We start from the raw sequence: 24,551 nt of genomic DNA on the forward strand, positions 1-24,551 counted from the left end.
CTTTCCAAAGTCATTGTCACATAATCTTAGAAAAAAACAGAATTGTATAGCTGGAAAGGAATATAAATACCATCAAGTTTAGTGGTTCCCAAAGTATGGTCCTTGGGCTGGGAGTAACAGCAGCAGTAACAAATGCAGGTTCTTGGGGCCCATGCTGGACCTCCTGAATCAGAAATGAGGGCCCAGCAATTTGTACTCATCGTTTATTTTACATATGAGGAAATTATGATCAGAAAGGTGAAGTAACTTAGCACTTGTCTCAGGGTGTGACCCCTGACTTCTTTTGGAAACTTTTCCCATCATGTCACATCTTTCCCCCTTTTGGAATTTCCAGACTATATGCTGTTCTTAACAACATCTGCCCTAGCCTTATGCCCTCTCTCTTACTTTTTCCTTTCTCTCTGCTGCTGAAATCCTATTTTCATTTGTTCCTGTTTTCCTGAAGCACTTGGATCTTGCAATTTGAAAAAATCAGTACATCTTAGCCTTCCTATGGTACTTTGTTTTTATTTCTATTTCTGTATTAGTGTCTGGCTTTATTTTATTGATACGCATTCATATCAGTCTTTTGTTAGCTTATACATATGCTCCTTGAGGGCAAGGATGATGTTTTATTTATCACTTTAGGCCCCTTGCACCTTCCTTGCATTTACTAATTGATAGATAAATGTTGGTTGCATTTCTTCTCTTGCACAGTTGGGAATCAGTGGAATAGATACTCTGTGTTACACTCAATACCTGTAACTCTAACCAGTTTTCTTATAAATATGCTATTGACTATATAGGACAATAAGCATGATAGGGATAAGTCAGCTCACACTCCTCCACTGAAGTTCATAGATGGAAAATTAACCAGTATGTAATCAGTAAATCTATATTTTGGTTCTCTTATGTGCCAGACATAATGTTGTGTGTTGAGGTTGATACGTTTCTAATAAATAAAGGACCATGCATTTTTATAGTTGATATTGTCTTATACCTGTATACATTTAAATTGTAGGTGTCATTTCCATCTTGTGAACTTAAAACTTAGAAGTATGGTGTCAAGGGGATGTTTAAATTTTTCAAAATTCTTAAAAAATTTAAGTTACTATCTTGTTTACTCTGTTGTGCTAAATATCAAGATAGGTGTTTCTATCATTGAAACCTCATATTCTAGTAAAACACACCATTTTCTCAGATTATCTCAACATATTTGTCAAGGAAGAATATAGATGCTTCCCTGTATGATAGAGTGAAAGTTTCATCATTTTTAGTTCACTTTTTCCTTAAAGCATTATAATTTTATATCTAAGCAGAATTTAATGTTTTTAGTAGTACTCGAAATGCAATTTATAATATTTTAGAGAAATTTTGAGAAGAAGCATGTCTTTTTTTTTTTTTTAAAGATTTTATTTATTTATTTGAGAGAGAGAATGAGAGTTAGAGAGCACGAGAGGGAAGAGGGTCAGAGGGAGAAGCAGACTCCCTGCTGAGCAGGGAGCCCGATGGGGGACTCGATCCCAGGACTCCAGGATCATGACCTGAGCCGAAGGCAGTCGCTTAACCAACTGAGCCACCCAGGCGCCCAAGAAGCATGTCTTAGAGTTAATTTTTTTAAATGGTAGTTGCCTGGCCTACAGTGATTTTGGTTCATCAGGCAAGTATTCTTATGAGCTGTCTTGAGAAATGGAGATATTATCACTGGCGTAGGGCCAAAGTTAACAACTTTGAAAGAATGTGCTTCTGTAGTAATTTTGAAATTATTTTTCTCCAAGACACATCATTTTTACCAATTTTAGTTAACTGTGTGGAAAATGGAGAAGTGGAATGCTTTAATAAAATTTTGTGATCAGAAGTAAATTGTAAAAATTTAATATTACCAGCCCCTTTAGAGACTTGTATTACCTTAGCAGTTGTATATTGGGAACTTATATACAACTGTGTCCTTAATTGCTATTTTTAGATGAACAATTTTAACCATGTTTAGTGTTGTAAGCTTGTAAATTTGATGTTACTGTTACGTCATACCAAACATAATTTAATCTTTGTCCCAAAATCCATTAAAAATCATTTCAGATACTAGTGCATGAGAAGGTAGAAAAATGTTATGATTCTTTTTCTGTCCTAGGAGTGTTTATAGTCAGCATAGGAGACTTTATGCAAATGAAACTGGAGGCAATCTGCACAATAGCTTTCTAAATTTCACAGTGCGGCATAACTATCTAGTATCTTTAATTTAGTTTGTCAGCAAGTTATTGTTATATTATTTGATCAAATCAGTTGGGAGTTTATGCTATTAATATCATCAGAGGCAAGCTTTGCTGGGTGATTGATAAAGTAAAGCTGTATCCCATATATAATTCCTGTGCCTAGCACTCATTTCCTACAAAATGTAGAGTTGAATTTCTCATTGTTTCTTTTTTAGTGAGCATTTGTCCTGTGCATTCACATTCTTTCTTCATGGGGAAAGTAATGTATGCACAAGTGTGGAGATTGCCCAACACCAGCCAATTTATTTGATCAATGAGGAGCATATACACATGGCTCAGTCTTCACCTGCACCATTTCAAGGTAAGTAAATGGCAGTGTCCTGCCGTCTACCTCTCCCCCGCCAAGTGGATAGCCACCTTGCCCAGTAAGGTTTGCAGAATGAGATCTTATCTTAAATGGACATTTTAAAGCTAAGCATAATGGTCAGTTTCTGAAGAAGAAAGGAAAGACTACCATTTCATAATGAAAGCTTGCTAGTATTTTGCTAAAAGCTTCAAGCTTATTACATTTACAACATGGTCTTAGGTGAAGTTGTACTAAGGAATAAAATGTAGAGAATTGCCTTCAGAACAAAAGAAGATTAGTTAAGTATTTGAAAAATACAGTCCTATGAGTAATTGACATCTCTTAAAAATTAAAAGTTTTCATTGTTTTGTTTGTTCCATGGTTTCAAGCAGATAATGACTAACAGAAAATTACTGTTTTTGAAATTTCAACCAGAATCCTATTTCTAGAGTTGCATAGTTTCTTTGGTGATGTTAATATCTTTATTATTTCTTTTAATTAGAGACTACATTGTAGGTATTTGGTTGTAGTTTCACTTAATGTGTATATTTTCATTAATTCTCAGCTAATCACCTAGATTTTACCAAAATAACTCCATGTCCCCTTTTTCTAATCATGAATTCTAAATCTTCGGTTTTGTTTTTGGAATTCAGAGTTTCTATGATTAACTTTTTAAATGTTATAATGTTTAAATGTAAAAATATTAGATTGAACCATCTGGAAAAATCTCTTATGGTTCAATCTAATTTATTACTAGAGATGCCTGGTTGAAATGGTCCTAGTACATCACAATGTAATTTAAAAAAAACACTGATATTTTAACAGATTTGACTAAAATATTTTTATTGACATAACAGCCTGTCATGAGTGTTTAGCCTGCGTATTACTTATGATTGCTTTTTGGTTTCCTACAAATGATTTTTAATTTGATGAAAACATCTGTTCCTTGCCCTAAAAGATATTGAGCCTTTTTTTTTTTTTAAGGTAAAAAAGAACGTTGAATCCTCATTTAACTCTCTCCTAATTGTTACCTTTTTTTTTTAACCCCCTCTCTTTGTAATACATTTTAAACTATGTACTTTATCATTCTGTAATTTTTGGTATTTGCTTTGTGAACTATAAAATTCAAAACCCAGTTCCCAAACTCTACACTTAAAGAGTTGTACAGTATTTGCATATTATGGATTACCAGAATTATTTAATACTGTGTTATGTTAACTATGAAGGTTCTGAGGACCATCTAACTTCATTCTAGACTTTATCACTGAAAATAAAAGCATTTATTTATGATAAGAGCAGAAGGAATTCCTAGTCACGAGGGGAGGTAACTAACCTAAGTTGGGAAAGATAATACTAGCAATATCAGGTCTCCATAAACCACTTATTTTAGGTCTTACTGGTTTGTTGCTAATGCCTCGAATTATAGAAGACTATTATGGGTTGTTATCCTGCTTATTTCCTATGATTGGTGTGGCAGAGGGACATTCTTAGGGCAGGTGTTGGCCTATAAATAATTATAGGGAACATAATTAACCATATTGATGTGGGAATTTCCTAGAAGTATTAATACAGAAAAATTGCCCTTGATTAAATATGTTGGTTGGAATCACTATTTTTATTCTCTTTGGATCAGTAAGGAACAGCAGAAAGGTACCAAGAAATATGTGATGTCTATAGCTATCACTGTCTTGAATGATCTAATATATCATCCAGCTGTTAAAAATAAAGCCATCTGAAGAAAGAACATCTCATTTAATGTTTATGCTGAAATTTATTTAGAAATTAGGATTAAGAAAAAGTTTATTTCCAAAAAAGTATTGTTTGGAAGGTTAACCTTACCCCAAGGCTACAGAGTGGCTGGGTTATATGCAGCATCATGTTAACTACATTTTTGTGGCTAGCTCAGTGAAAATAACATCAGGTCAAACACTGAAAGAGGAAGATAGGGGACTTTGAGTCCTTTACTTTGAGTATAATAAAGTTTTATTTAGAGTTGTTTCATTAACCTTTAAAACAGTTGTAACTGAAATTATAACTAAGCGTTATGTTTCAGACTTGGTACATCAAGACCTTTGCTATTACAAGTTTTATTTATATGTTATTTTTAAATGACAACAGATATTTAGGAAGTTTCAGAAATCCTGTTCAAGTGTTCAAGTCCTAGGCAGGTTTTGGGGTATATGTATTAAATGGTTTTCTTTTGTTATAAAAGACTCAGTGTTTGCATTGTATAAACTTTTATCAAACAGGTGTATAGATGCTTTTGTAAATAGTTTATATATTGTGTGTTACTACAGCTTGTCTGATAATTTTTTTTTTTACCTCCCCCATTTGATTTCCCTAAAAAATTGACATATGTTGAGAGGCATATAGGTAAGAGGCACTAAAATGAAGAACTTTAAAAAATAAGACTTTAAAAGGAGTCAAGAAATAAAGGGCGGTATCTAGTAAGTGAGGCTGGGCTTTAGCCTAAATGACCATGTATGTAGCATTACACTTAAGTAGGAGTTACTACTCTGATCTGTAACACATGTTTCTCCTCCCTGCCTTAGTACTGGTAAGTCCTTATGGCTTAAATGGCACGCTAACAGGCCAAGCATACAAGATGTCAGACCCAGCCACCCGTAAGTTGATCGAGGAATGGCAGTATTTCTACCCAATGGTGCTGAAAAAGAAAGAAGAATTGAAAGAGGAGGAGGAGTTGGGATATAATGATGATTTCCCTGTGGCAGTCGAAGTAATTGTTGGTAAGAGAAAATATTTTGCCTGAAGAACTTTATTCTATCTTCTTCATCTTTCTTAATTTAAAAAGATAATCATTGAGATTCATCAAAAATAATCTCCATAATTTTCCCATCTTTTTTTTAATTCTCTTGGTACAGTGGTATATGCTGAGTAGTTATCTTGCCTGAAGCGCCAGTGGTCCCTGTATTCCAAATGCTATTATCATAATGTTGGAGCACATGTTTAAACAGCTATTAACTTAGGAAGGAATGGAGCACATCACTTTTGGCAGTACCTAATGAGCACCTCATTTTCATCATTGAGCTTTGACCACTAGAATAATAAAGTTGGCAGCCTGGTGTGAACTTTTTCTCAGGCCTGGTTCACTCCTTGCTCTTTTTCCTTACAGGTGGTGTTCGGATGGTTTATCCTTCGGCATTTGTTTTGATCTCTCAGAATGACATCCCAGTTCCTCAGAGTGTTGCCGGTGCTGGAGGCCATATTACAGTGGGGCAGCAGGGACTTGGTAGTGTGAAGGACCCAAGTAACTGTGGGATGCCTCTTACGCCTCCCACCTCTCCAGAACAGGCTGTCATAGGTGAGTACAATCCAGAAATGTACTCCTCCAGGTAGAGGAGATCACAGGAAACCATGTAACTCCCTTGCCATGGAACAGATGAGTAAACTCACATTGAGAAATGCCTTATGCAAGAGGTGGAGGTAGAGTGACATGGAATTTTACAAAATAGAGAAGGAAAATTTTCAACAAACAGAATTGATGTGCTTCAGAATTTTAATTGTGCCCTGTTACTCTGTTTATCCCAGTTAGGCAGTGTAGTTGTTTCTCTTAAGTTCTGTACATACATCTGTCCCTTTACACACATGTACACACATGCACACACACAGACACACACAATCAGGGGACAAGGTGTAGGCTGCTCTTTTTTTTTCCCTTAAACAAATGGAAAACATTAGATCAGAAAATGGCTGAAGCATTTGCCCAGTTGACTATTGCCAGCCAGGGACAAGTCTGGGATAATTCTTTTCTTGTTACATTATAAAGGTACTCTAGCATTCAGAAGCTCTCAGTAAAATGCTTTGTTCTGTCAGTAATCTGTCTACATTACTGATAAGTATTAGTTATATATGAAACTTTAAAAATTTTCCTTCATGAAAAAATTGAGAAATTCTTTAAATTGGGAACATTTTGCCATCTTTAGAGTAGTATATATTCTGTATTAACTTTTTGGTTGTTGTAGTTGACTTTGTTTTAATTGGACATCTAGTCACTAAGGAAAGGATATTCATCGGACTTGAGCTGAAGTGAGATTATTTATAGGCTTTTTAATGTGGGCCATGTTAGCAAAAGCATCGGAGTAGATAAGGTCTTGGCTGCTGAACTGAAAACAGACTATCCATGGTACACACTACGTGGCTATTTTCATGAGATTAGATAAGACAGTATTTCAGAGTTTCTAGCATGGTGCTTGGCATGTGGAGGGTATTCAATAAATGTTCATGGTTAAGCAATATATTGGGGGCAAGTATAGACGTTGTGATTGAGTGCACCTAATTTAAAAATCTGGCTATATAGCTTTTGTTAGGTGAGTTGGCCTTATGAAATTCTCAAACTTGGCCTGAGCCTCTGTTTCCTTCTCTGTTAAATACTATGTACTTGACAGAGCTGTTATGCATACTAGGTAAAGTACTTGACAGTGCTCTGTAGACAGCAAAGCAGTATATAAATGGTGCCATAAGCAATTTGAAGCAGTACTCAAAACACGATTATGTTATCTAGGAGGAGTTACTCAGATACGCTGTGGAAGGCATAGAAATGGGCAACTGGCAGCCCCTGTCTTTAGGAGCCATGTAGTTGCTAAGACAGTAAAAAAAAAGGGACATCCAACCCTAATATGGTGCAGCAGAGAATTTGGAAGATGCCCTGTGAAAGGATTTGCTCAATTTTTATTAAAAAAGAAAACAAACAAAAAAGGAAAAAGAAATACTTTTACAGGCTTTCTAATAATCATAGAGAAGATTTATTGATACAGACTAGAATTATCAGTATTTTGACAAATTTTGATGACATTTCGTATTGAAGTTTGGATTTTAAATAATTGCAGTACATAAGTTGTCATCAGTTTTTGTTTATCTGTTTGTTTTGCCTGGTACTTAGGGATATTTGTATTCAACTTAAAATTGAAAGCCTGCTGTATGCATGATGTCCTGGCGTCTGATCATTTAGGAACTCTAAATTTCACAATTCAGAAACACCAGGTTTTGTTTACTGTGGTTTTCAGTGTGGACGTCCTAACTCTGGGTATTGAAATTACTTCCTCTCTGACTCTATGTATGTCATTGTGCTAAGCCCTGGGTAAATATATCTCCTGATGCCTCCTCAGTCTCTAAAACCAACTAACTAAATAAAAGCAACTGGAATCTTTGTTGTAAAATGTATTTGTCTTAATTTTCACATCATGATACAATGAATTATAGCTTAGGACTCTTAATGCTCTATCATAGACAATCCTGGTCAGCCTTGTCATTCTGCAGTTGAGTAACATTGAGCATTGCTATGTTTTCCTAGATACAGGACAAAATGGGTTCCCTTTTCTCCTAAAATGGCCAAGAATCTCCTAGATTAGCAGAGGACCTAGGAGGGCCAACTGGTTTTGGTGAAATCATTCATGCCTCATGTGGATAGGTACCTCCGCTTGCGGTCTTTGGGGATAATTTTGAGAAACAGTATTCAATATGTGTTTGACAGCATAGAGTATAGGTCTGGTGTAATTCCCTATGAGGTATCATCCACATTTTAGTTAAATCATTAAAAGCTACTGAAAAACATTAACCCAACTTTAATCTGAAAAGACCATGCCTTACTTTCCCCACCCCTCTCATTTTTTGGTCATAAATTAATCCCGTATGATACCATGGACATATGATCTCTTTAGCTAAATTGTAAGGTGTTTGGGAGCAAAGGGCTATATGTTCTACTTCTGTTTGTTTCACTACTTATCCTATAATAAGGATGAAAATCCATTTGAAAATCCATTGTAAAATTGAAATGAATTATTTTGTACCACAAACCAAGTCAGGGAACTTTTAAGATGAAAGCAATGAAAGACCAAATTTTTTGTCTCCTTTAATTTATCTAATTTGTAATATAATAATACTTTTATAGGGAACAAGCAATCCTCAGTTCCTTAGAATGTAAGCATTTTGATACTGGTTTTTGTTTTTTTGTTTTTTTTATTTTTATTTTTTCTTAAATAGGGCTAAGCCTAAGGCTTCAGCTCATATAGTGGTTGTGTTCCAGCGTATCAGGACTATTTGTGATATAAGGTTGTTTGTTTATTTTTCCGATGAGGGTGGAGATTTCCAGAGTGCTTAAAATTGATTATTTTGGTCAAGATGTTTTGTATCATAGTTCTATTGAGAATAAAACCCACAATATATTTATGAAGTCAAATAGATGAAACTAACTGAATCAGAATTTAATACTGGAAATTGACTTCAGTATTGTCTTGTATGAGATAGAAATAGTAAAATATTCATAATATAACCAAAAACCAGTATTACCAGTAATCATAGTGGACCTAATAGAAAGAAATGGGATTACATACCAACCATAGTTGGAAAAGCTAAGTGGAGTTATTAGAAACTAGTGAATAATCCTCTGATACAGAATGTCGAGATAACCTCTTTCAATGTTTTAGCACTAAGGTTTTATAAATAGTGTCAGGCATAAGGACAAACAGTTCCACACACAAATTTGAAATTTGACCTTGTTAAAAGCTTTGTGCCATTAAGTTCTTTCTCCGACCCAGGGAGCTATGTGCAGTTGTTACACAGCTTTTAAGCTAAATGAGCAGAAAGCTCCCTCTGCTGTTTTGTTCTGCCTTGAAACTTATTTATTGCATTGTGGATTTAAAAATTTAAAACAGTCTATTCATGTTTACATCTTTAATACTGTGATATATGGGCCTTTACAAGTAAGTTGTCTCCAATATCTGTAGAGTCGAATACCTCTGTATGGGTATGCTCTTGGGTTGTGTGAGTGTGTGAGTGTTGATGTGATGAACTATTTTAGGGAGAACACAAAGAACCGTACAAAGTGCCAGTACACACACATTATGCTCAGAGCTACAGATAGTGTTTTTGCCAGAGGGTAGGGGCAAAGCTACAGGAAGAATATGTTTCAAAACCCAAAACATTTCTGTTAAATAAGCTTGCAGTCTGTGTGTACTAGGAGACCTTTTCATAATTTTTACATTTCCAAATTGTCTTTTCCAGGGGAGAGTGGAGGTACACAGAGTGCGGTCAGTCACCTAGGCTCCCAAGACGGGGGGATGATAACTATGCACAGTCCAAAGAGATCGGGGAAGATTCCTCCAAAACTCCACAATCATATGGTCCATCGAGTCTGGAAGGAATGCATCCTCAACAGAACCCAGTCCAAGTATGGCTTTTGCATTACGTCTGGATCATGGTTTAGTAACACCATCTCTTTGGTTACTATGTGAAGAGTGTCAGTCACATTGTACCATTATGTGACCAAACCTGAGGGGTCATTGGATTAGTAGATCATCTTTTTTTTAAACATAATAGTGTCAAATTCAACGCAAGGATGTTAAAGATGTTTACTTGACTTGATTATCTAGGAAATTTTGACATTCCTGATTATCTCAAGATTGGCACATCTTGAGATTGACATTTTTCAGGACAGATAGCTTAGTATAGTAGTCAGTGGGTTTGGTTTTCCTTCGTATATCAATTTCTGAATGTTTTCTGTTTACAACGGGAAATGACCTTTGTCACATTTTCTGTGACATTGGCCGTCTGTTTTAAATGACAATACAGTTCTGAACTGAACTGATGACAGAGGGATGTTTACCACCTGCTGTGCTTCTGTTGGTTGATTTGGGGAAGCCATGTTCTTTTCTTCCCCTACCTGACTTTGCTTCCTTCCGTTCTCCCCTACCTCTCCTGTTGCTCTCCTCCCTGCCTTTCTTAACATGTTTTTGGAAAAGAGGAAGAAGTGATTCTAAGATGAGACTGCTGGTAGTGATTATTTTAATTACATGAATGATAACAAATAGTAGTCAATAAATACTCTCCCACTTACCAAGATTTACGTAAACATAGCATATTTTCACATATCTTGATATAATTGAGATATCCCCTTTTTGGAGTGAGGCAGTAAACAAAGGAGTTTTCATTCTCTAGAACAGAATAAATTTGGACACTCTTGCCAAAAACTGCTAAAAAGTCCACTCCTTTTACAAATCAGATAAATGTTTCTTCAGTCACTACTACTTAAGAGTTTTACTTGCAGATATAAAACCTGTCATGTGGATCTAGCTTTTAGGAAATTCATACTATGTATTTGTTTCTCAGTGAATTGGTTCTAGAGTAGGCTCCTGAAGAAGATATAGTACATAAAATCTAAAATAATTGCAGTGGGAGATTATATGTCATGTTCTAGAATTAAAAAGATACCTTAAAAATGATCCTTTGCTCTAGAATAATTGGTACAGATGTTTTCACCTCTGTCTACAAGCCTGGATAATTTCCAAGTTAACATTTTCTTTTTCTTTTCCTCTCATTTATTGTCTTTGATTTTTATCACCACTAACCTGTCACCTCCACCAGCTCTAACAGCCCCTTTGAAATCAGCAGCACAGAACAGGGCAGTGAGACACCCAGAAGGGCGGAGGAGGGTGGAGAGCCAGAGAAGTCCCTCTAGAGCAGTCCCTGGAGCACTTTGTAGCATCAGCTGTAGCAGAATCAGCAATACAGAAATACTGCCCCGTGTTCTTATTGTCACTGTGTAATAATAGACATCTGCTTTGTGCTACCAATTACTAGTGACAAGTATGAGGTAATTTTTTCCTTGTCTTTAATTCACATTACAAGCGTAGAGTGCTGCTTAAATGCTAATGAATATAGGAGTTTTAAGAGTTTAAGAGTTGTAAACAGTCTCAGGGCGTATAATTCACAGATGCTGCGAAAAGATAATTTTAAAAATTTAAGTTATTTTTTAAAGCAACAACCAATAGTGCCAGATAGTGTTTTAATTGCTCTGTCACCCATGTTAAAAAGTACATTCAACTTAAATAGAAATATTTTGAATCTTGCTTCTTCTAGTGCATAGAACAAGTTGGTTCTCCCCGCCCCCACTCCAACCCCTTGGATTGCTCTGAGCTATCTATTAGCTAGATAACATTACTCTGTGAAATGTATTCAGGTCTTTTAACCCCTCGGCCCCCCACCCCGCCCCCATCCCAGTATGAATATTATCTCATGTTTACAGAAGTCACATTTTTAACCTTTTTTAGGAGGAGTCAAATGTCAACTCCAACTCCTGAAGAAGAGCCTGCTAATAATCCTGCTACTTGGGATTTTGTGGACCCAACCCAAAGAGTCAGCTGTTCCTGTTCTAGGTAGGTGGTAGAAACGGCAGAGCTGGAGTTGGAGAATGGTGGCACCTTTTGTTGGCTATCTCCTGGACTCTCAGACCGCTTCTTCCTCATTGTTTTATTTTGTTTTGTTTTCAGTCTTCCTCCTCCAGTAGAGAAGGAACAGATAGGTCTTTTCTTATATACAGGTGATAACAGTTTTATTGTCAGGACTCAAAAAGAGCTTTATTAGACAACTGGCCCTGTTATCAAATTGCTCCCACAAATTTCTTCATGGTAGCTACTTCAAAACTTAAGGCATCAGTTTGATAAGACCATCTATTCCCCTTTATATGACTTTATTTATTCTTAATTTTAAAGTAGGATAAATATTAAACAAGTTGGCTAGAGCTAATAGAATTTGGATTAAATAGGTCTTCCATAGATAATTTGTTGTCGGTGCTGGTGTGTTTTGATGCTTCAGGTGGGTATTTGGTAACAACACCTGCCAAAAGCTAAAATTGTTGTTCATTCATTTAGATATTTGAATAGAACCCTAAACTGATTTCTGTAGAAAATTTTTGCTCTCCTGGATATTACCTTGACTTATCACTCCTTGTGGTTGTAAAGAGTCTTGTCATGGGCTTTCATTAGGTTCTTAGATTTCTTTCCCTTTTTTTTTTTTTTTTTTAAGATTTTATTTATTTATTTCACACACATGCGAGAGAGTGAAGAGTGGGCCCCAGCAGGGGAAGGGGCAGAAGGAAAGGGGGAGAGAGAATCTCAAGCAGACCCCATGCTCAGCACGGAGCCAGATCAGGGGGTTTGATCTCATGAAGTTGTTGAGATCATGACCTTAGCTGAAATCAAGAGTCAGACGTTTAACCAACTGAGCCAGCCAGGTGCCCCAGGGTTCTTAGATTTCTTAAGTGTATGTCGGCTTTACTCCTAGCTCAGTTGACTATTGAGGATGTGATGGTGATTATTCACTTAATGAGCAACTTAGAGTAGCTTTGCTTCCAGAGTCTGTATTTTCACATTTGATACTGCTCAACACTTAGAAAAAGTTCTGTTGAGATAAAATATATTAAGAAAATGGCCATTCATTTCCCTAATTCAGATCGGGATTCTTAATGTGACATAAATAATTTGGCTTCGGGGTAGAGAGGCAGTCAAATGACCCCTGAGAATATATGCAAACTGTGTGTGTGTGTGTGTGTGTACACTTAAGCAGCGTGTGTGTGTGTGTGTGTGTGTGTACACTTAAGCAGCAGTTTTGACACCATCTTCTCGTATTCCCCTGCCCCTTACATTGATTCTCTTATATCCTCTGCCTTTTTAGTCAGCTTTTTTTTTTGAGAGATGTTGTAAGTATCAGCCTAATGAAATGTGCGCTATTGATTTTTTAAGGAGGATGTTTTTGAAGAAGTTGTTCATTAAGGGTCCTCTCTGAGCATGTGAGAATCTCTAGTCTCAGGATAGGTGTCGTATACCAGCTGAATACCTGTTTTACTTCTGTTTCTAGGCCATTGTAAATTGTGTAACAAAAAGCCTTTTCTTATTAACATTGACTTATAAACAGCTCACAGCCAAGTTATGGGCCACCTTTAGAAACTATCTAGGGTAAAATGTTAGTGTATTTAACTTTGCTTGTGCCCTCATCTTATTTTTGATCCTATTTTCCTTAATCTAGGTTTTCATCTGTTAAAAATAACCTTTTTGCTGATTTCTGTGACATTTTTATTTGCTCCCTTGAATTATTTTTACCTGAAGTGTAAATAAATAGCACTTTTTCTTTTGTCCTCTGGAGTCATTCCTCTGTTTCCTCACCAGATTCATATACCTTCAGGTCTTTCTTTAGTTATGCATTTCACTCCATTGTCTTCCAGATATTTATCTCTAGACATGACCTCTCATATTTACTCTGGTCTTATATTTTGGGGAGGTGCCTTTAAGAAATACCCTTAATATTGACGTGTGTGTTTTCTCACAAGTCAGGTATCCTGTTGCAGTCATTTTTATCACAATTTTCCCTTTTCAGCCTAGAAATTTTATCAGTTACTATTTTTTTTCATTTTATAGATGAATTTTATCCTTGCATTTCACATTGAAATCCTTTGAAATGTCTATGATAGTAATTCTACTTGCCTCATTCTTTTAGCCACCATGTGTTTCTACACTATTTGGCCCTGCTTCTGGTTCCTTCCCACCACTGGACCACCCATATAGTTAGGCTTTTGCGCCTTGATTTCCTGCTGCCTGCTTCACTGAGGCCTCTTACCTTCCGCAATTTGACGTGCTAGTCTGTTACTCACTGATGTATCCCTAATTGTAACCTTTTTACAATGTAGCCGAGTCATTAAATGCAACTGAAAAAAAAATGACTTTGTAAGATTATCTAGTTTGCCAAAAGTCCTTACTTTGAAGAGGCTACCACAAAATATCTATCAAAGGACTGGTGTGGGTAAATGCTCTGAGAAAATCCAAATGAAAAAGTTTTATGTAAAAGATTCTTTGAACTCTTTTAAAATAAGCACCCTTATAAGATATGATTGAGATATTTTCAGATGAGACATTCATCTCTTAGTGTGCTACTGTGCCCTGGAGATTAAAACACAATTTTTACCTTATTGTCAATAGCCTTATGCTTAAACAACCTTCTTCACAGTCAGATTTTTTTTTTTTTTTAAGAGTAGCAAAGACTTTAGCAAGAGTCTTTTCAGATTATCTACTGCAGGATTACCAAACCCATTATGGAATGGTCCACTCCTCACACTATTTAATGGCCTTATGGGGCAGGGTGGCCATCCTGCTGTCCGACTAAACCATCCCATTATGCCACACAAATCCGTTTTACTGCCCACTAGGGCACCATTGAGTGTGATACAGCAGTAATTTAATGCCACCCTAGTGGCCTCAGAGAGTTACTGCTGCACGGGCAGGAGAGCTCACATTTTTCCCTGGGTGGATTTATATATTGGGAGGAACTGGCTGACCTGCTGTATAACTTTGTTGCACACAGATTAAACCTTGGCATCATCTAGTGGGCCCTTCCTGAGCAATATCTCACACCCATGCTTGCCAAGAAGTATGTTAGGATGTGAGCAGACTTGCTACCCTGCTTAGTACAGATGCATTTGTTGTTTTCATATTCACTCACCATCTTTTTACTTCTAATTTTGTGAGTCTGGAAGACCCAAAGTTGTCTTTTATCCCTTCCTTTTTTGATAAGAATGGCATATAAGGTTTCTAGTCTGTTTATTCCGTTAAATATTTGTAGGATGGACCCTCGTTTTCTTGTTTTCACACTTTGGGGGAGAATTACATAATTATTTTATACTCAATTTACAACACTACAAGCTGTTATAAGCCATTCTTTATTGGAGTTAGAGTGTTATAAGATAGAAATTGGAAGCTTTTTTTTCTCTCTTTCTTGGCAAATGATCTCATTACTCTTGGTTTTAAGACGCATTGTGAATACACATTATCTGAGGCCCTTACCAAATTTGAAAGATTTGGGGATTTTTCAAATCAGTCTTTTGGTAGGGGTTAGCACTGTTAAGTCCATCTCTTATCTGCTTAACTTGTGTGTGATTGATTCACGACTTTCCATCAGAGTGTTGGCAGTTTTTAGTCATTATAAAAATAATTAACACTTAGAGTCCTTTTCAGTGATTTGGGGATCTCGTGTGTGCTTAAAAGATACAACCCTGTCAGAGGCATCTCTTTTATAATGTTACAATGATGCAGTAATGTTGTACTGTTATAGTGATGCAGTTATATTTCAGATGTGTGTTTCTTGACCTTACTTTAATTTTCATTTCAGGCATAAACTTTTAAAACGTTGTGCAGTAGGACCCAATCGACCTCCCACAATATCTCAACCAGGGTTCAGTGCAGGACCATCATCATCTTCATCTTTACCACCTCCTGCGTCTAAGCACAAAACAACAGAAAGACCGGAAAAGGGAGACAAATTGCAAAAGAGACCCTTGATACCATTTCACCATAGGCCCTCTGTGGCTGACGAGTTCTGTATGGAGCAGGATACACCAGGACAGAAGCTAGGGTTGGCAGGGATAGACTCCTCCTTAGAGGTGTCTAGCAGTAGGAAGTATGATAAACAAATGGCCGTGCCTTCCAGAAATACAAGCAAGCAAATGAATCTGAATCCTATGGATTCACCTCATTCCCCTATTTCCCCTCTGCCGCCAACACTCAGCCCTCAACCACGAGGTCAGGAAACAGAGAGTTTGGACCCGCCATCTGTCCCTGTGAACCCAGCTCTCTATGGAAATGGGCTAGAACTCCAGCAGTTGTCGACTCTGGATGACAGAACTGTCCTCGTAGGCCAAAGACTGCCTCTGATGGCAGAGGTCAGCGAGACATCCTTATATTGTGGGGTTAGGCCCTCGAACCCTGAGTCGTCAGACAAGTGGTGGCACAGTTATCGCCTCCCCCCCATTGATGATACTGAGTTCCGGCCCCCAGAGCTCCAGGGCGACAGATGTGATGCCAAAATGGAGGTAAACTCAGAGAGCACTGCGTTGCAAAGGTAAGGCGACTCTGCGTACCACCCAGCTGATCACCTACTGACCAAGGCATAGGGTCCTGAGAGGGGCTTTCCTCCTCATCTCCCCATGCTCACCCTTCAGAGCCAAAATGAAAGATGCTTTTCTTCACCATTCTAGACTCCACATTTGGAAAATGCTTAAAAAGTCAAATGCTTTGTCCTTTATGAGGTTTCACATGTGTCATTATTTAAACATGTTGGCAATATAAAGATTTCATTGTGGCATTTAGGACATTGGTATTAATTTATCTTTGGCCTGCTGTTTGTTAGTCAAAAAATATAGCTTGATGACACTTTCCATATTGTGGTCAGTGCCTTCTTTGTATGTTGACACTTTTTAAGGAGGGCTTTGCATGCATTTAGGTATGTATCCTGCATCTAGTAATAATACTGTTTTTAGTGCTGTTGAGCTACCCATTATTCTTCACAGTTTACCCAGACCATCTCAGTTAATCTTCACTATCACATTACTACCTTATTTTTATAGCTGAGAAAGAAGCGAGGGTCAAGCAGTTAGTAAATGACACAGATTGAACTTGAACCTAGGTAGTCTGTCCTTAGAGCCCATTTATGCTCTTAGCCGGAATCCATGGAATCAGAGACAAAAGCATATTCTTCACAAAGACCTACTAAGTTTTTATTTGTGAACCTAATCTCTAAAAGAACTTCTTTAGAGAGAAAAATTTTCTTAAGTTTAAGTTTTGCAAATGCCTTAAATTATAAATGCTACTTTAAAAAAATCAGTCTTTTTACTTTGTTTACCTTGCTTAAATTGTCATTTATTTTCCTTTTAGACTCTTAGCACAACCTAACAAACGGTTTAAAATCTGGCAAGATAAGCCACCCCAGATGCAGCCACTCCACTTCCTTGATCCATTGCCACTAGCTCAACAACCTGGAGATAGTTTGGGAGAAGTCAATGATCCATATACCTTTGAGGATGGCGACATAAAATACATCTTTACGGCAAACAAGAAATGCAAACAAGGGACAGAGAAAGATTCCCTGAAAAAGAATAAGGTACTATTTAACAAAGAGAGCGTCCAGCATGGTGTGGGTTTTGATCTCTGTCAGTACAACGTGTGTGGGAAAATTTTGAGGCAGAATGTTTGAGGTAGTCTTGCCTGATTGCTCTGTCCCCATATTCATGCTCTTGGTACTATTGTATTGAACAACGTATTGTTCCTTTTTATGTCATGGCTCACCTTTGTTTAAAAGTCGGCTGAACATAAATGAAGCCTCATATTTTCCAGGCTATAGCTTGTACGGTGCATGTTTCCTCTCATATGCTAATTCTTGTTGGCCTATGCTCCCTGCTTAATTCTTTTTAATTATTCCAAAATATCCAAAATGTAAGGAAAAAAATGTTGATAACAATATCTATTGTTTATTGAGCGCTTAGTATGTTTACTGTACCAAGCGCTTTACCTATATATCTGTCTGAATTAATATCAACACTACTCCTAGATTGTGTCAGTATTAATTTTACTGGTTTCATTGTCATAAAAAATGAGTACTGGGGGTGTCTGCTGTCTTTAGCCTTAAATTTTAAAACATTCCAAAATACTGGGCCATTTAAAGAGGTACTCTTGAGAACAGAGGAAATAAGACAATTAAAAGAGGCCTGTACAGTTCAGGAGAATGCTTCAGAGATTCCTTTGTAGAGATCTGTCTAGATCCAGAAAGCTTGAACCATAATTCAGTATCTAAAATGTTATTAAAGGCAGCTTTTAACACCATGGCAGGTCTGTAATCAAATGCCACCAGTACTGGTTAGGCATAAAACCCAGATTGACTCAGAATACTCCATAGGATTGGAGGGACAGTGTGGGACTTTTGGGTTCTGTTTAAATTCAGGGGAAAGGACATACCTTTTATTTCCCTTGGTTGCATAGACCATGGTTTATCATACTTGTGCTCATAACAAGTTCCATTCTACCCTCTAATTCTTTGTGTTCTCCCTCATATTCCACACTTTGGGTTGGTGTTCATGTGTTTTGTTTGGCTGAATTTATTATACAGTCAGAGGATGGATTTGGTACCAAGGATGTCACTACACCAGGTCATTCCACGCCGGTGCCTGATGGGAAAAATGCCATGTCTATTTTCAGTTCTGCTACTAAAACAGGTGTGTACAATGATTATTTGCCTCACTTGGATTGTTGCTAAAGTAAAATGCAAGGGAGATGCTTCTCGATTTAGAATTAAATTTTTACTGTAAGAGCAATAATTTGACCCATCTTTAATTTTTCATAGTTTGTTTTTCAGTTATTTTCAAAACTGATAAACATATTTGGAAATAATTGTCTCTAAATTTAACTGAAAACCTAGGGAAAAAAATTCACAGGCAGGTCTTGCTCACTGAGATCCATGCCCTCTCCTCACTCCTTTTCTCTGGATGAAGTTGCTCATTCTGCGTCTTTGCCTCCTTTCCCGCAGACGTCCGGCAGGATAATGCTGCTGGCAGAGCTGGCTCCAGTAGCCTTACACAGGTGACAGACCTGGCACCTTCCCTGCATGACTTAGACAACATCTTTGATAATTCCGATGATGACGAACTTGGGGTGAGTCTGCCATAGCTACTGAAACAGAAATCTTCCTACATGGGAGGGCTTAGGTCACTGTTGGGAGGATTTCCTTATCATTTGGTCTACTGAATTTTGGGGCCTCTTATTTCAGGTTCAGAAAGTTCTGCAGAAATGTTTGAATACTTTGAAAGGATTCTAAAAGTTGTCAGTGTAGTCTCCAACACCCCTTGGGTTCTCTTTGTTAATGTCTTCTTTTATTATTTTATTCCTGTTGTAAATTTTAAAATCTTTCCCATTCAGTTTTTAAATCCTTCTAAATATCATGAGACTAGTAGAAGTGTATTATGTAATCCCTTTAGCTCAGATTTTAAAGATAATGCCCCGTAACTTTTTATTCATCTCATCAGTCAGAACTTAGTCTACATTTTGAGAGATAAACCAGTTTGATCTATACTTTTTAGGGTTATGGCACAATAGCCGGGAAAAAGGACTTATGTACATAGAAGTTAAATAATATAAGACATGATGTGGTTAAAGTGACAGATAAGAATTATAGTTCTTAGGAGAACAGCTGAGCTGCTCTGAATCAGGAAATTTATGTCATTGTCCTCCTAACCACCTCTGTACTTTTGGGAAGATAGAAGTACCTGTTTATTTCTGGGGGACCAAGAAATGAGTAAGGTCCTCTCTTCAAGGAAATAAGTTTATCAGTTTATTTTTCTTTCACTTATATATGTACTTAACCTTCCTTCCCTTTTGTCCCTTTCCCATATATTTGTTACTCATTTGATGGTCAGTTCCTTTGTGACGTGTATTTGAGGTTACAAATATTACCATACCCCAATCAGGATACTTGAGGTACTCACAGACCTCAGGAGAAGTAACATATAAATAAAGTCAAAAATTACTTAAAAACATACAAAAATATATACACACATGCACGTTTATTACTGTGAGTGCTGTAATTGACCTGCGTCTAAAGATGCTGGACGTTCAAGTACAAAGTGACAGGTGAGCAGTGTTTAAGGTTTAAAGGTTAAGTAGGAATCAGAATTCTGAAGCCTGTTCTCACTTTAAAATAAAATGTATCTGATTAACAGATACTATACATCATTAGTAATGTTAAGTACTTAGAAGATGATGAGATCATAATGGCCTCCAAGAAAGGATTTGACTTAAAGTGCGGAAAGACAGGGTTAGTGAGAGGCAGGGGAGAGGCGTTAGTCTGAACCTGGAATGAGCCTTGGTTAAGCAACAAGAATGAACCAGCTGAGGGTGGAGAGCATAGTGAACAGACCATTGGTCTGCTCTCTGAGTGGTGGGTAAAGATTGACAGGGTTAGGAAGGTTTTTGACAACACTTATGGCTTTGGACTTCAAACTCTGCCTATAATGTGCCCCTCCGTGAAGGCTGCTGAGTGTGGAACTGACTAGGTAGAAGCCAGTGCTGGTTTTCATCAGTCTCATACACAGAAAGCAGGAGTACTATTTGGTAACTTTGATTGGATTAAAACACAAGGACCGAAATTCAGGCAGTGGCTGTGTGAAGGAAAGGACATGACAGTGAGAACAACTGTAGTACAAGAAGGGACATGTTTCCTTAGTGTGTTGATCCAGGCATCCAAGAGCCTTTTTGAACTTGACTATCTCCCTATACATCAGGCATTAGGTAGGACTGATTTTAATGGGCCTTAGGGTTTGGTTAGCTGCTTTGGTGGGGATGGCGGGACGAAACATGAAGAGACAAGGAATCCAAAAGAAGTAGAAAGGGAGGAGTGAGAAAGGGTACAAAGCAAACATTGCGGAGTAGCCAGGGCCTGTTCCCAGCCACCATCCCCAGTGATTGTTGTTAGCGCTCAGAACCATCATACTTACATCTGTGTAAATTATGTGTTCCTGTTGGACTAACTGAAGATATGTTTACTTTGGTTTTTGAATATATTCTTAGTAACGTTAATATGTAAAGGAGGGTTGGACATTTTTAATCTAATTTTCATTTCTGTGAAATGATTGTTTCTGCTTTACTCTGATTTCTAGCCTGGCATTTAATCAAGAGAATCGCTTACCTCAGACTTGTTTTTGCTAATTCATCTTACTGATAACTGGTGGTGTGAGGCTGTTCAAGTTTTCATCTCAAATGTCTTTGAATTTAATTTTACATTTCAACCCTGTGACATTGAATAAGTATACATACATAAAAGGCCTTCTATTTGTGTGAATCTTTTTTTTTTTTTACTGTTTTATCTTGCCACTAATTCATTTGACTTCTTAAAGATAATCTTGGCTATTAAAGGACTTAATTTATTTTGAACAACAAATCAAAGAACACCCTCTCTGCATATTTCAATAATTTTATGTAATAGGTTATTTTTTTTCTTTTTTTTAAAGATTTTATTTACTTATTTGAGAGAGAGAGAATGAGAGATAGAAAGCACGAGAGGGAAAGAGGGTCAGAGGGAGAAGCAGACTCCCTGCCGAGCAGGAAGCCCGATGGTGGGACTTGATCCCGGGACTCCAGGATCATGACCTGAGCCGAAGGCAGTCGCTTAACCAACTGAGCCACCCAGGCGCCCCTGTAATAGGTTATTTTTTATGAAGATGAACAGTAACTGAGGAAGTAGGAACAGAAGATACATGGGGTATTTTTTTGTGGTGAAAAATAAAAGAATAATACTTTGGGATGGCTTGAGGTCACCTCTTGTAACTTCCTGCTTCCAAACAGAAGGAAAACCAGACTGATAGCCAATTACTCCTTAGAGGCACCATCCTAATTTAGTTATTGTGTCCCTGAAACCACTTCTCTAATGATCTGGGAGGAAGCTTTGTTTAAGGTCTGTAAGTTGTGCTTTGATGGTGCAATCTGCCCTTACCAGATCCATGCAGAGAAGATTCAGTCACTCTGGTTTTCATTCTTGATAAGCTTGTAGCCTTCTCCTTGGCTTCACTGTCTGTGGGTATTCCTAGAAGTTCACTTGTAAACACTATGTAAGGAAGCATCTTTATTCCAAAATATCAATAGGCATATGTTGAGAGATAGTTGACTGCTGCCCTATTTAGATGCAAGTGTGTTGCCCTGTTTTAATAATAATAATCTTTTCTTAGGCTGTATCACCTGCGCTGCGTTCATCAAAAATGCCTGCAGTTGGGGCAGAAGACCGACCTCTTGGGAAGGATGGAAGAGCTGCTGTTCCTTACCCACCAAGTAAGAAAAGGAAATTGAGCCTTGGCTTACTATTTATAACTTATACAAAATGTTCTCATACTCAGTGGTGCCTTACCTGAGATTCCCCTCTGTCCCCCCCCCCCTTTTTTTCTTTTAACAGAATACTAACTGTGAATTAAAACTTGTATAAGTTGGAATTCCTGAGATGGGGCAGGCAGCTAAGAGACCATTTTAGTTTGAATTTCTTTTGCTTTTGTTTTCAAATTAATAATTAACTCTTATGGTTTAGAATGTGGAAAAATGGGTTTTATGTTTGTTTCTCTAATAACCTTTCTCTAGTAGGATAAATGCTACCCAGTGATTTCAGAGTGTTATGCCAGTATAAGAGCTTGTGTAAGATGTTTCAAAAAATTTAATTTACCCAAGGATGAGGAACATTTGTTATTTGTGGTCCTTTTTCTAATTCATACTGAAGTTTTTGTGTTTCATTTTGAGATCAAATAGTTTATTGCATAAGATGACAAGAAGAGAAACTTCCTTTTTTTTTTTTTTTTTTAAGTTACTCTTCAGCCAAGGAAACTACATTACTGTACAAGAGAAAAGACAGGGTAGCTTACATGGATACTCTGAAGCAGAAACATAATTCCATTGCAAATCATTCTTTAATACCTTCTCATTAACTTCAGCTGGTAATGAGAACAAATTGAGGGGAAAAACCACTATGTCATAGGGATGAGTCAAAAAGTTTTATGAACCTATAAATGTGTGCTGATTTACTCAAATGTAGAAGTGTGAAGTATACAGAGATTGGATTTTGACAGCTTTAGTAGATCCATAGCTTTTTAAAATATGCAAAGCTTTCTCAAGCATGACATGTATGAAAATGAATAATGGTAGCCAGCCAGTTGCTGTAGTTTTTTTAATTAAACATTTTTCTTTTTTTATTACTCTGCACTGCAGAATTTTGCAAACATGGAATTCACAGATTAAAAGAAACAATATTAAAGTAGATACATAGGGAATAGGTCAGATGAATGCATTTTTTTCCCTTGTATTGAACCAGTGAACCTCTGCCCTTTTTGACATTAAGTGATACATTGTGATGTTAAATGTTAAAATGTCTGATACCTTGTCCAAGATTATTGGACTCACAATATTGCACTCACACACCATTCCTCTAGTCACTGTCATTGCCCAGGAAAGTATATGTGTACTCTCTTCTTTTGCTCATCTTTATTCTGAAAATAATTGTTTCAAAAAGAAGCTACTCAAAATTTTATGATAAAGTACAGGTTATAAAAATTAATTAATTTGAAATATAGCAAAAATATAAGCATTAGGCAAATACAGATATAAAAGAGTGAATAGGATCTTCCGATGTGCACGAAGTATACATGGGTAAATGTGTGTACGTGCGTGTATCTGTACATACACACAATACTTCCTCCTGAGACATGACCGTGAAATAGCCTGGCAAGACGTTCTCATCTCTGCAAGAGCTTTATTGTACATTGAGGCGGAGAGACTGACATATTATAAAATTTAGTGTCTAGAACAACACTATTCAATTTAATAGAAATACAGTGTGGGCCAAAAATGAGAGCCACATAAGCAGTCTTAAATTTTCTAGTAGTGTTACATTAAAGGAAGTAAAAAAGAACCATGTAAAATTAATTTAAATAATATATTTATTTAATATAACCAGTAGTGTCATTTTTACATGTAATCGGTGTTTTAAATATTGAGGTATTTTACATTTTTTTTTTTGTACTATTTGGAATCTGTTTGTTTTTTTTTTAATCTGTGGAATATTTTACATAGCACATCTCAGTTTGGACAACCCTTGGCTTGAGTGCTCTATAGCCTATGTGGCTAGTGGATACTGTGTTTGAGAGAATAGGTCCATAATTACTCATTTATGTATGTAGTAATGTAGTAGTGAAGAAATCAACACACAGTAATAACTCGGTTTAATTTGGCATCAAGTCTGTGTTAAGGTAGTATTGTGTGATAATAATACATACAATGGTACACCTCAACTCCAGCCCATTCTGGTAGCTGTTCTCACCCTTGCTTTAGCATTTTAAGAAGAAAATTGAACAAACAAGCCATGGTTTTCCATTTTGGAGGACCAGAATGTTTCTCTGGGTTTCTGTCTTCTTTCTGTCTTACCCACTTTGACTCCGGTTCCTTCTTTCATCTCAAAACCTGTTGAGGGTCATATCTTTTCAGAAATTCCTTATAACTTAACAGCATTTTCGTCTTTTTTCCAGTCAAAAATGGGGAGGGCAGGCTTCATCACTTACTGATGGCTTCATCAGTTACTGAATGTTTAGATGTTACATGGTGAAGTGTTCACTTCTATGCGTATGTTATTTAATGTGTACAAAAAAATATGAGGTAGATATTATTACCATTTGCAGATGACAAACTTGAAGCTAGAGAGGTTAAGAGTCTTCCTTAAGAATATCTGATAATGGGGGGTTCCCTGGGTGGCTCAGTCGTTAAGCGTCTGCCTTCGGCTCAGGTCAGGATCCCAGGGTGCTGGGATCGAGCCCCTCATCGGGCTCCCTGCTCCGCGGGAAGCCTGCTTCTCCCTCTCCCCCTGCTTATGTTCCCTCTTCG

At 37.0% G+C, this 24,551-nt stretch overlaps 1 protein-coding gene across 2 annotated transcripts in view; it reads left to right on the forward strand.

Annotated features, from left to right (window-relative positions):
* Positions 1 to 24,551, forward strand: part of MED13L (mediator complex subunit 13L) — a 301,400-nt gene that overhangs the window by 233,073 nt on the left and 43,776 nt on the right. For both annotated transcript variants that reach the window (XM_028116491.2, XM_028116492.2), the window contains exons 5-14: positions 2,408 to 2,553; positions 5,091 to 5,285; positions 5,672 to 5,860; positions 9,559 to 9,724; positions 11,604 to 11,708; positions 15,490 to 16,218; positions 17,031 to 17,256; positions 18,259 to 18,364; positions 18,676 to 18,800; positions 21,866 to 21,965. In XM_028116491.2, the coding sequence (XP_027972292.1) occupies positions 2,408 to 2,553; positions 5,091 to 5,285; positions 5,672 to 5,860; positions 9,559 to 9,724; positions 11,604 to 11,708; positions 15,490 to 16,218; positions 17,031 to 17,256; positions 18,259 to 18,364; positions 18,676 to 18,800; positions 21,866 to 21,965 (2,087 nt within the window). The remainder of the gene's footprint in view (positions 1 to 2,407; positions 2,554 to 5,090; positions 5,286 to 5,671; positions 5,861 to 9,558; positions 9,725 to 11,603; positions 11,709 to 15,489; positions 16,219 to 17,030; positions 17,257 to 18,258; positions 18,365 to 18,675; positions 18,801 to 21,865; positions 21,966 to 24,551) is intronic.

The sequence above is a fragment of the Eumetopias jubatus genome, unplaced genomic scaffold (assembly GCF_037043125.1).
Source record: "Eumetopias jubatus isolate StellerSeaLion01/CBP00866 unplaced genomic scaffold, mEumJub1_p1.0 scaffold_16, whole genome shotgun sequence".
NCBI classification, from domain to species: domain Eukaryota; kingdom Metazoa; phylum Chordata; class Mammalia; order Carnivora; family Otariidae; genus Eumetopias; species Eumetopias jubatus.